Source organism: Poeciliopsis prolifica, unplaced genomic scaffold, assembly GCF_027474105.1.
Source record: "Poeciliopsis prolifica strain line A6 unplaced genomic scaffold, Auburn_PproV2 SCAFFOLD015, whole genome shotgun sequence".
Taxonomy (NCBI): domain Eukaryota; kingdom Metazoa; phylum Chordata; class Actinopteri; order Cyprinodontiformes; family Poeciliidae; genus Poeciliopsis; species Poeciliopsis prolifica.
In genome coordinates this window covers 7,439,815-7,453,166 of record NW_026562390.1, presented here as the reverse complement: position 1 = coordinate 7,453,166, position 13,352 = coordinate 7,439,815, and the positions used below count along the sequence as shown (strand labels likewise).

Sequence of the window (13,352 nt, the reverse complement as noted above, 5' to 3'; positions counted from 1 at the left end):
ATTCTCTACAGAACTGATAGCCAGGGTCATTATATGCCCTCATGAATTCAAATATCTCCATGTTTTTTCTCCAGTCAGTTCTCTGATCATGCCTGATTCCTTTGTTAAAAACAACTACAGCGATGACCTCTGACTGCTTTCTCAAGCTGTGTTAATGTTACTCTGTACCATTTCTCTGGAGACATGAGGGAATTACGTCCCAGTTTTTCTGCATGAAGCGAGACACACTCTCACTTACAATCTTCAGACTATGCTTTACGTGTTGCTTTCTGATAAAGCTCATAAAGGCAAAGGGTTTACTGAGCTATCCTGATAATAAAGCTGCTACAGGCTTAGTCTGCTGGAGGACAAATCGACCACTGCTCTTCACCACCTATGCACCATTTGCAATTAATACTTTTTTCTCTGTCTGGTTTTCTGTTTTTTTTTTAAGTACACTGCAAAAAAACAAATTCATACAAAGTATTTCTGGTTTGGTTTCTAGTGCACTTGAAATAAAACAAACTTACAAGTAGCTTTCCAGTAAGAACTTTTTTTTAAAGTAAATAATTCCTTAATATTGGTGAGAAAGTACTAGTTTCATGTGAAAAATATCTTGTTTTTCCCATAATAATGTCTTATGACATCATTATGATAAAAACAAGTTGGTAGATTATTATAAGTGAAACAATCTGCCAGGAAAACAAATATATATATATATTTTTAAATGAATATTAAGGAATTATTTACTTAAAACAAATATCTACATATTGCAGAAAAGATTTGTAAGTCAGTTTTGACTTCTTACTAAGATATATTGCACTAAAAACTAGACAAAAAAATACTTGGTAATGTTTAGTGTTTTTGCAGTGTGATTATCTGGCTGGCTATTGTAATGAATTGGATTCACACAGAGCATAGATCAAACTGGATTTATACATTAATGAATGTATGAATGAACCTGCTTATCTTGTAAAATGCCTTGAGGTTATATTTGTTCATTTCAATTGACCAACACTAATAAACTGAACTGAACTGAACCAAATGTTCAGTCTCAGTTATTTTCCTCCCAGATAAAAGTTAAGTATTTTTATGCTGTTAGCAAAATTTGACTTTTTAAACAATAACATTAAGCAAACAGAGCAAATAAAATACCATAAAGGTCACGAGCACCCAGTGTACACTGACCATAATGCCCGTCAGGAGGCAGACTCCTTTTCCACAGTATGTGTGTGGGACCATATCCCCATATCCAATAGTCAGAAACGTGATTGAGATCAACCACATGGCTCCAAGAAAATTGCTGGTTATGTCCTGGTTATCATGGTACCTGTAAAGAACAATAACAGGTTTACCTTACACCTAATGTTTTACTTTCACCTGAAAAGAGATTCATTCTGCTGGTCAGTCTATGATATAACTCCGTCTCTCCTAGGGCTCAGAGACAGTGAGCTGAGAAGTGTTTGGTCTATTTTTATGCCTCTATCTATGTTTGATGCCGTGAAGCACGGCGTAGCGGCAAAAACTGGTCCAGGCACCTCTCGCAAGCTCTCACTGTCCATGCAGCGATGATCCAGAGCGAAATGGTGAAGACCAGCAGCACAGTGCCAGGACAGATGGTCATGAGGGTTTTCATCACAAAGCGGGTGTTGAAGTTAATCTTGTTGAGGGCGCCGATGCTTCGGGACGAGGCATCGGTGAAGAGCTTGCTGTGCAGCAGCATGACCCGAGCGATGAGGTACAGCCTCAGAAACATGGGGATGGACAGGATGATGTCCACGTCCGCGTCCGTCTTGGATGGAACGTAGGAGTACGCCAGGCGGGCCGTCCAGGTGAAGGTGTAGTTCCCTGGGATGGGGTGTATGGCGCACACCAGGATTTCCAGGCAGATGAAGAAGATGCGCTCATATGTCATGGCTATCCTCCAGTCATCGGCTGCGTTGTCCACCATGAAGAGCTGTCAATAAAGGAGGAGAGGTGTGAGCTTTGACTGGAAATGTTGAAAACATTTTGACTGCAGCACTCTTATAGGAGAAGACCAATAAAACTAACCGAATCTCAACTTGTTTTTCCTGTTTAGATACAAAGAGTGTTAACACAGCCTGCTGCAACAGGAACTTAGAAAAGTAGCATTTCAACAGTTTTACGCAAAGTTGTTTTTCCAACGCCATCATTATGGCACTAATTCAGAGCCATAACTAGGAATAATCTGGGGAACATCTGCAATAACTTAAAAGTTCTGCTTACTTGTATCTCAGACTCCTTTAAAGCAAAAATAAAGGCTGTAACACAAAACACTTCATTTGCAGCATGTGGTAAATATTGGGATATTTCTGGCGCAAACAGCTGCCTGCCTACACATTAGCATACGGTTCTGATCACCATTGCACTTTGACCAGAAGGCAGACGGTTTCATAGGGGACTGAAATAATGGATTTCAGGGCCTATCATCACTCTCCTCCTCCCTGTCCTCTGTCATACACGTAGCTTCATCACATGGTCACCTCTGCTGCTGCAGCTCAAACCTCATGCCGTTTCGATCCAATCTGCCGTGAGCTTCCCTGATGGCTGCCATCACCTCCCCTTCCACACAATCCCTCTCCATGCTCATGCTTGAGGACAGAGCGTCTCAATCTACCTTGTCTCAGGGAGGTTCTGTTTGCTGGTTTGGGTTGCAAATTAAGTGCTATCGAGCCATATTAACCCCCCTCCTCTCTCTCTAGCGCACGGCACCGGTATTCCTCCACAGCTGCTCTTGCTCCATCCACTTAATGACTTCCAGGTCCTCTGACTGCACCAGCCGTCACAAGCGGCAGCAGATATTTTAAAAAATGTTGCTGTCAGCAAATATGAGCGAACAGTTCAGACGTTATTTATTTATTTATTTTTAATCCTAGTGGACGGCTTTTGAAAAGAGAAAAGAAAAGGAGAACTGCACCATTACATTTGATCAAAAACCTCAGAAATGTGCTTGGTTGTAATATGCACATACAGCACAGTGCTCCTGCTTACAGCGTAACATAGCTGGAGGCAAAATTGTGCAAAGGTCGACCGAACCTTTAGCTCAACATTAATAAAGCTTTGCAGCCTGTATGAAATCTTTAGCCATAGGAGGTGAGAGTGGGAAGGTTTTGCTTGCTAAAAGCAAAGTGGGCAGATTTTTTTTTGAGGAGTGGCATGGATCTTTTCCACTGGATTCTTTTCTTCTACATTCTTCTGCATATCTGATGAAGTGAATGTGAAGTTAAAGTTGAATGAGCTTTAAAATGTGCATCTAGAAGTCACAAGGGTTAAAGGATATCGACAGCAGAATATTTCAGGAGTAAATATAGCTTTGGTCAATTTCATCAATAATAAGAATAAACAAAAGCAATTCAATGTGTATTCTAGTTTACTTATACGCATTAGAAAACGTATTTTGTCATCCCTTCAAAAACATAGAAATATAGCGCTATAGCAGTTTAAAATCTTATGGTAACTTGATGATATTTATGATTTTATCTCCTGTCGATCAGGCAAAAACACATATTCAACTTTTCAGAGCCAACAAAGATTATTAAGACCAAAACCCAAAAGAGGGAATGCACTTCCAGCTGTCCAACGTCTTTTTATTTGCAACCAATTCTTTCTAAAATCAGGTTTAAGATTTTACACATTTTATACAAAGATTCTTGACTTGAGCCACAATATATCTCAGATCAAAAACTGTTAAATATACACTAACAGTCTGGTGTTTGTCTTTTTAGTTTTAAATTGGTTTTGTATTTGGATTAATTTTTATCTTCATTTAAGGTGGAAAAAAAACTTAATTTTCTTATGTTTAGTTAATTTGTTGTTCTTTGTCTTCTTTTTCATTGTGCACCGGTTTAGAGTCCTATTTCACTGTTAGTGTTTAGGTTTTTGGTTCAGTTTGAACCACCTGCAATCTTGCTCAGCTCCTCTGTGTTCAGTCTGTTTTTATTAGTCACTGTGCTTTAGCTTCCACGGATCAGGTTATTCCCCAGCTGCACTGCTTTCACACGCCCGGTCCTCATGGTGCTCATCAATCCTCCCAGCAGTTAAAAGCCTCTCAATTGCTTCATCTCCTCACCACATCCTCCACTTTTCTATGGTTTGGCTTGTTGCCTCTTCAGTGTTGTTCATTTCCAGTCATTTGTTTCGAACTTGGACTTTATAAGCTGTAGTTTGTATTCTATTATTCTGGCTCACATCTGACTGTTTTGGGCTTCTCAACCTGGGTCCTGCAGGACTCCTGTGCTGAATGTTTTTGCAGGTGTTTCCCTGCTGCTGCTGCTGCTGCTGCACACCTTATTTAAAACGAATGAGTGATCAACATGCTTCAGTAGCATTTAATGACAAGCTGAGATGGTAATAGAAGCATTTGAATCAGGCGTGCTGAAGCAGAAACACATCAAAAACATACATGATCATAGTTGGATGATATATATATATATATATATATATATATATATATATATATATATATATATATATATATATATATATATATATATATATATATATATATATATTATATATATATATATATATATATATATATATATATATAATATATATATATATATATGCCTGGCAATATGTTTCAACCTATTCTTCAAGCCTTTTGTCTTACTTGGCTACATTAAAAGATGATTGATAAATTCACAGAAAATTATAGTTCACTGTTATTGTATTTATGGTGCTTGATGCAGTTTGCTTTGCTCTAGGCATCAAATATAGCGAGGACGCTGTTCAAATGTGCAACAAATGGGGTAAGAATGAAATGAATACTGAAATATGTCTAAGTTTCTACACCCAAATCTGCTTCAGTTGCAAAAAGGTTTATTGATTAGGACTGAAATACAATTAATAGTGGTTCCATCGACATGTCTGTTTTACTATTTAAAAAAATGTAATTGTTCCTATTCAGTTAAATCATGCTGTCAGATCATGACTGTGCGTTTAGCCATTAGTTCAGTTTGGGATTCTTTTTATAGAAGTTAAGAACCGCCCCACTCATGAAGCGTTAATGGGATCAGTGACCTAGATGGTAAATTTAGCTCAGATATAAAACAGAATTAATAAAAAAAAAACCCTCATATGTCAAATTCAAAAGAACTAAAGTTCCTGTTTAATGCATTCATCTCAAGGACAAAGAAAAGGGAACAAAAAAAAAAGTGCGCTGTCACTTCTCTTGCAGACATACATGAATGCTTTGTGTAGTTTGACGGCTTTAAAAGGACTCTGAACACTTTGGCTTTTCAACCGCATCACATTAATGCACAGAGTTTAGCGCACGCTGCACGCCTCTGACTCAGTTCTGCTGCAAAAAGCTTCTGTGCCAGAAATACAAAGTGTCAACAAGCTGGCACATTAGGAACAAAGCAGAGAATGCAACAATAAACACACGTCCTTGAACAAGCACTATAACTGTTCAACAAAGCCTCTGCAGCTCGTTTACATTTATATGAAACCTGCCATGACTCTCCTCTCCAACCCAAGAAAACACACACATTAAAATTTCAAGGGCAGTTGTTCATTTCAAATGATTGACACTGAGCTTCTTGAACAGACTGACATCTGTTGGAGAAGTGCGTAACTCTAACCACAGCTTGCCCTTGTTTGGCTTTCCAACTTAGTGTAATGTAGACAATGAAACACAAGCTGGGACCACACTTGACTACAGTTTCTTACTGGAAGAACTGAGACTCCTGAAGCAGTTGAGCACATTGTAGTGTTTGCACAAAGCACAAGCCATGTTTTATTGTACGTTTTAGGCAACAAACCGGGCCTGTCAAAAGCAATTACAAAGTTTGTTAACCTTAAAACTGCGTAATTAAACATTTAGGCTAGGTTGCATGAGGAAAGCCTACTTGGTGTGTAAAAGCAATTATAGTAATGGATGACCTGAAATACAACACCCCCAAGGGCCCTTTACATCAGATGAGAAAATATCTCCCTCCAGCAGCAGAAGCAGGAGTTATGACAGACATATGGAGAAGAATAGAAACACCACACTGTTTCTGATGAATGATTTGAATGAATGACTGTAAATCCAATCTTTCCTAATTAATTTGCAAAATAGTGTCTTGCAAAACTTTTCACATTATGACGCATCACAACATAATTAAGGTTCACCTTCTGGGAGGACAGCAACCTCAAATATGCAACCAGAGCCAGGAAATCAACTTTATTTTGCTGGTTTTGGGCTTTCTCTGAAATTTCTGCATTATATTTTCTTATTGCTCTTTCATTGCTAGACTAATTAAGGTTGATTTCTTTTCATTTGTAAATTACTTTTGTTATTGTCATAAGTGAATATTCGGTTTACAACCCCATTTAATGTGTTCAAAACATATTTTATTTTTAGTATATAATTAAATTCAGATAACTTTGGACACAAACTGAATGCATTGTGGACTACATGATACCACTGTAGTATGACAGTGATATCATGTTAGCATTCCTGCTAATGCATACTAATGGCTCGGTTAAGACATTAGTTGTTTTCGTCTTTGGTTTTTGGTGCCTAAAATATGTAAAAAAAAAAAAAAAAAAAATCAATGGATGTGAAACTTGCAGAACTTGAAGAGAATTCAAGGAGGCAGCTTGTACTCACCTAATCTTCATTTGCTGTTAATTATCTATGACTTTATTCCTGAAGATCATTTAAATGAAATATTTCAATTTCATCCCACACAGGACCATCATAACCTGAGAAACTTACCTCTATACTATTTGTCCTATAAAGTTCTGCATCTTAACACAAATATTGGAAAAAGTCTGATGTTGATAAGACATTTTCTTTTGACTAAAGTAATAAACATTGGGTCACAACATGAATGCTGTTGTGGGACATATTACCCACTGGTGTGACATAGTCTCCGCTCAACTGGCCAGTGTGTTAAAAGGTTGTTCTCACTACATGCATTTCTTTCATACTTCTGTCAGACTGATCTGTCTGCTCACCACTGCGACAAGCGCTGCCCCAGGCTGTCTGAGAAAGGGAGCAAAGCAAAACTTGAACTCTTGTTGTTACTTCTCAGGTCATGCCATGTCATCTTAGAAAACTCAGTATTGTTGATGCCTGAAGCGATACCTTCCCAAAGCCGACGGAAATCTCAAAGCAATCACTGTAACTAGATGAATGCAAAAGTAATAAGTGAGAAAAATTCACATGTATAAAAAAGGGTAACATTTACTCATGAATGATTTTGGGGTTTTATAAAATTTTGAATTTCTGAATAAATCCTCACTTGAAACTGGCTTGATAACTGATTTGGATGCAAATCCCCTGCTATAAAAATGTTCGAATAATAACACAATCCTATAATTTCCCAATTTTATACTGCATTTAGCAGATGCACTGACGAACCACCTCAGCATTCAAAACACTTGCTGTTACACATAGCAGAGGGCTTGGACCCAAATCTTATTATTTAAAAAATCATAATTATTCAGTATATGAATGTCCACTTAGGTACATTCATAAACTGTTTCGAGCGTTGAATTTTCCTCTCCGTCTGAATTTTTTAAAGAGGACAAATAATGCCAAATCCACATTTTGCACATTTTTGTTCTTCCAATTGGATGTTTTGTTGTTGATTTACCATTCAGAAACTGCTTGCTGCATTCTTATTGGTTGTTCAGGAGACTCTATTTCTGCTTTAAAAAGTAGTACGATTGTATAATGATGGCTCTATTTGCAGACATTTCCATGTTTGGTGTAAACGTTGAGTTGGGTGACGTGTCCAGCAACTTCTTTGGATTAAAAGTGACAAGAGGCCCCAAAACAGTTTTTTTTATGAAAGGATCTCAAAATGGGCACAGCTGAGAAGACTAAAATCTCAACAAATCTACGAATGATTTTGTGCAAAAAATTGAATAAACATGATTTGCGTAGCCCATAAACATGATCCAATCTGTTCAAGGAAGCATAATAAGCCACCTAAACATATATGCCAGTACGCACACATTATAGTTCATGAGCAATACATATAATTCTCAAATGTGAGAAGACTTGAAGTTTCACCTAAAGCTTGGGAATGTTTTTTTTTAATAAATATAAACAGTGTTTTTAGATATGCCAGCATTAGTAGTTAAGGTAGATATCAGCATTAGCATATTAACAGCAATCTTCGTAACCTTTTGTAGATGAAAATGTTGTTTGCAATGTTTAAAATTGTCCTAATATTACAGCCTCATACTGACAGTAGAGAAAAGAAGCACACAGAGTAATCACAAATTTTGTGAAACAAACCTCAAAGAGAAAGCAGCCAGCGCTTTGCTTCTTACTGAAGACACATTAATTCATCCACTGCTTCTCTCGGATAGTCAGCTTGTTTCCTGATGGACTCAAAATGCGGCCTAATCACTCAGAGTGCATGCCCCTTTTCTCATCACCACAGAAGTTTATTCGCGTCAGGTTGATATAGAGCACAGCTGAATAGGCCTTAAGCTTTATTCCCTGCATGAACTCGGAACTGTCTGGAAGCATTTCAGGCAAAACACCGGTTAGTTTAGTTACTGGTTTCGCAACTCCTAATAAAACTAATGGAATGGGACTCAATATTTAATCTGTGTAATGTGGAGATGGAAACATATATCTTGTCATTGAGAATTAAATCGCTCAGTCTCATTAGTAAATTAGGTTGAGAGGTTCAGTCCAATTAGGCATTAAAGCAATGCTTTATTTATGTTATCAAAGTGAGCCACTAAGAGGCCACTTTGCCGAGTAAATCTGAGGCTGCTGCAGATTCAGTTTGCTTTTGTTTCTCGAGATTAAGTCTGAAACTTGCATTTGCAATTTGCCCACTCAAGCAATGTTCCAGTCAGAGTGTGTAAATCTGCCTGTCTTTCAGAAAGCAGTGGCTGCAGCCCAGTTGTGTGCATTAATAATCCAAAATCATCTGAATGTTTAAAGTCACGTGCAGTAAATACCATCAATAAATAATCTTTGGGATTGGCATGACTGGGCGTCTCTGCTGCTGAAAGCTTGGACGTTCGGTGAAAACGCTAAGGTCACCAGTCAGCGCTGGTTATCCGACTCCCATCTGGACTCCCAGGTAGAGGACAGATTTCACTTTGAGAAATGCGGAGCGTCTCCTTCACTTTGAGAAATGCGGAGCGTCTCCTGCACGTTGCAGCATATCTCTGACACATTAGGCGGCACCAGGAGAGGGAAGGCGACTCGACAAGCGCGGTCGGGTTCAGCCTCGGCCGGATTTGCTGGTGCAAGTTCCGACACTGTGGTGTGTTATATTTCTTGTGGTCTGTACGGTCTAACACCGTCTGTCAGCAATGACTTTTACCAAAAAACAGGACAGGCCCCAAAAGCATTTTTAAAAAGTTTTGCAAAACTCAGCAAAACTGTCACTATGAGGTAAAGAGAGATATGGTGTCCTCAAAACAGATGCTCCCAAGCAAAGAGGTCCTTGATGTGAGTTTGTGTCTGCTCAGAAAAAGTCTCTGCTCATCAGCTGTCAGATGACAAGAAGAGGATCTCGGGTCCTTGCAGCTAGCATCAGGTTTAGGCAACAGGAAGTCAAAGTCACGACAGAAGTACAGAGTCATATTCATGCTTTGCTGCAAATGCACCAAAGTTGCCCTGAAGTCATAAAGTGGAAAATAAAACATCTCATCTGAATAATAATAATAATAATAATAATAAAAAAATTTCAAGTGATAAAATTAATTGTGAAAGTACAATAAATAGATTCATCTATAGTAGTTTTTCTGAACCTGGAGACAATTTGATTAGACGTAGCAGAATATATAGTACACATTTAAATAAATGAATCTTTTATTAAAGTAACATAATCTGACATTACAAACAAGAAAATCCAGCCTTTGTTTCAGATCAACAAATTTCTATGTCAGACACAGATGTTGAATTAAATACATGATGATGTTTTTAACGGATGATTTCATCCATCCATGCAGGGTTGTGTGTGTGCGTGAGGACGGAGGTTTCTTCCTGCATGGAGGCAGAGCTACTGACTCTGCAGCGCCATTTTGTTCTTCACAAACATTTGAATTAACGGTGGTTTTCCATAGTGTTTGTGAAACAATGTTTTGTAAAACCCAGGCCTGATTACTGCTAAATCTGAAGGATCGAGCAATAATTTAAACAGAAGCTCTCTGACAACATGAGGCTAAAATGTCTCATAAAGCAATATGTCATGGTCCGATCTAAAGGAATTCAAAAACAGCACCTCAGCACTGCGTTGATGTCAGCGTTCATGATTCCACATTATTTAAAGACAGACAGGGCAAAAGTCTCAAATGAAGAGCTCCAAGGCAAATAACATAATTATTGGGGCCAAAGAATGAACAACTTTTGCCTACAACACAGTCGAGACGAGTGGGTAACATCTTGTTAAAAATTCTATTTAGCAAATTTTACATTTATTATCTTTTTTTTACAACTAAACTCGTATTTAGCATTTAAATAGCATCTGTTTGAGGGTTTAATGACCCCAAAATTGAAGTATTTCCCTTTCCAGCATTCCACCATTTCGGTCTGTGACTAAAATGGTGCTGTGTTACATCTTATTAATACCAAAGGGCAACAAAGACATGGACTACAAATCATAGACATAAAATTTTAGTTGCATATATTTTAAGCAAAACTGATTATATTGCTCTTGTTAAAACTACTTATTTTTTTAAAAATGGGATTTGTACTCACTAAATAGATGGACTCAAACTAAAGGTTGGAGTTTTCTTAAATCAAGCGTGCGAAATTATGCAGCTGTGATAAAAGATGAATTTATTTTCATAATTTTTACACATCTTTATCCAAAGGTCACAATACATTTGGCCAACAATGCATTGAGTTGTTGTTGTAAAGTAGCCGTTTCAGTAGATCCCCAGTTCTCTGCAAAAGTAAACCAGATGTTTCCATAAAACAATTACAGCATTCAGTCTCCATCTCGTCTGACCTAACCTTGGGAGTTTTCTGCTATGCCAAGGGGGAAAGTGTTTGTGCTTTAAAATCTTTTCCAGAGCTTGACAAGGAAATCAGTTTTGAGATTTCTGAAAATAGTGAGGAGAAACATTTCATCATCCTGACTTATGCCTCTACATCTGACAGGCATCTGTGAGTACACATGGATGTGCATGCATAATCTATTCCACTGCAGGAGCAGGGGGAAAAGTGCTCTTTAGAGGCAGAAATCTATTTTGCAACACTGCAAACACGTTGGCACTTTTGTGGCGAGAAATGAAGCAAGGGTCAAAAAAGGAAACATCACATTAAAGCGGAGGGTTGATGCGTGGCTCCTGTGTGGAACTGAAGGCTTGCACTAAAGTTAAAATGAAATTTCTCCATACACTTTCCAATTTAGTTTAGTGTGGCCTCCTCAAATTTAATGGGGCTGTTTTGGATTTTAGTTTCCATGCAGTCTTTAAGATGAAGAGTGAATATTTTTTTCAGACCAACTGACCAGATCTATTCTACATCTTATAAAATGCATTTATTTGCTCTTTGCAAACTTTCCCCAAGGGGAAAAAAACAACAAAACGATATAGTTGTACATCTACTTGCCTATCTCCGTTTGAGACCAGTGATGGATTTTTAATGCTGAGTGATGGGGGTGGCTGTGATCTGATAGCTAACTGTGTACGGGTGGTTTTCCTTCGCTGTCCTTACGGTCTTTCAAGCCTCTCAGCCGCTATTATCTAACATTGATCAAATTATCTGATTTGCATCTTTTTCCCCCCGCCCTTGAAACTCTTCTCCAGTTGCAGTTTACATACACTCATCATGGGCATGAATGGTAATAATTTAAAAAGTTTAAGGATTTATTTGAACCATGTTTCCTCAGAGTGAACTGATTATACAAAGGACAATTTGCATAGAAAGTGATTTCTGAAAAGAATCCGATGTAAAAGTTAATATATTGTTGAATTTCTTTAATTCTCACCGGGTCAAAATTATACATACAGACTTATACATATATACCTTCTTCCCTACTCGTGATGGGATAAATGTCTTTTATGTTTTAAAAAAATTGTACCTCAAAGAATTTTTGTTGCAGTCATCAACAAGGTTTTTCATAGTTTTGGGCTAATTTTGGACGACTCCTCTTGGCAGAATTAGGAAAGTTAAACACAGATTTTAAGCAGAGTCTAAAAATGTTTCATAGAGTAAAGAGTCAGAGCATTACTGTAATCCAGCCTTTTCCATTGGATCCAAGTTTCAACCATCGGACACAAACTGTCCCTAGATTAAAGGAGAGTTTGTGAGGACATCCTGAAACAACCCAGGAACCTCAAAGACTCAAGTCTGGAACCTTCTAGAAAACCAATATCACTGCCTAGAGAAGCCAGTTTTAGAGCGTCAGGGATTGGGCTGATGCTGACGTCAGCATATCTGTAACACTGTCAACCAAGGGAAAAAAACTGTTTGACAGGAATAATACTTAGAAGTGACAATCTGAGACTTTCAAACTTGCAACAGTTGACAATAATGGTGGCAGCATCAATCTGTTGCACTGTTTATTGGTGATTTTAAGAAAGTGGATTTAAGAGAATGAAACAAGACTACCTCTAAATTTTTCAACCTTATATACAATCACCAGCTAGCAAGTTGAAACACTTGAGTTTTCCAACCAGACATTGACGTCAAATCACTTAAAAGGTCCTTCATTTACTCAAAATCTGGAATGAAATGAATACAACTCTTAATTTAGGTATATATTGACTAAATCTACCATAAAACTACATAAAAACTACAAGTTTAGGATTTTATTCCACGTTTTTTAACAGAGATTTTGCCACATTTCCTATCCTGTGAAACTGGAGGCTGAAGGGCATGAAAAGGAAACACACACACATCAACAAGGCTGTATACATTTGTGTCGTGATCAAGACTAATTTGGAATTAAGTAATCCATCTACGCGGATCCTTATTTGAGAGTGTGTGCCAGCACATATGTTAGTCTGCAGGAAACGGGTATTGACAGAGTAGCAGAACCGCCACAAAAGAGCCTGAGGTGAGGAAGGAAAGGAGCAGCTGGTGTGGTGGAAGTCGCAGCGCAAACACTGTGAGCTGGAGCTAAACAGCAAAAGGGAACTGGGTGATGGTTACATCCCAGTGGGGTTTGATGAATTGCAAGACAGAACTTCCCATCATATTTCACATTTACAAGACCCTGAGCCAAGAAGTTTGAGCAAGACATGATAATGTTCCCTGATTTATCTCCAGAGTACAGTTATTGAGAATTTGTGGTGAAATCGGAGCTGCAGCAATTGACTCTGTGGCAAACAATTGTGGCAACGTTCTTCTTTTTTAGGTCAGTACATGAAAAACCACTCTCTGTGTGAAGGGAGAGCTATCTGGTGTGAAACATGCTTTGGTTCTTGATGTG

At 38.0% G+C, this 13,352-nt stretch overlaps 1 protein-coding gene across 2 annotated transcripts in view; it reads right to left on the bottom strand.

The window, feature by feature from the left end:
• The window catches only part of kcnn2 (potassium calcium-activated channel subfamily N member 2), a 31,242-nt gene that overhangs the window by 12,589 nt on the left and 5,301 nt on the right, over window positions 1–13,352 (bottom strand). For both annotated transcript variants that reach the window (XM_055040593.1, XM_055040592.1), the window contains exons 3-4: window positions 1,518–1,936; window positions 1,168–1,309 (exon numbers count right to left, since the gene is read on the bottom strand). In XM_055040593.1, the coding sequence (XP_054896568.1) occupies window positions 1,168–1,309; window positions 1,518–1,936 (561 nt within the window). The remainder of the gene's footprint in view (window positions 1–1,167; window positions 1,310–1,517; window positions 1,937–13,352) is intronic.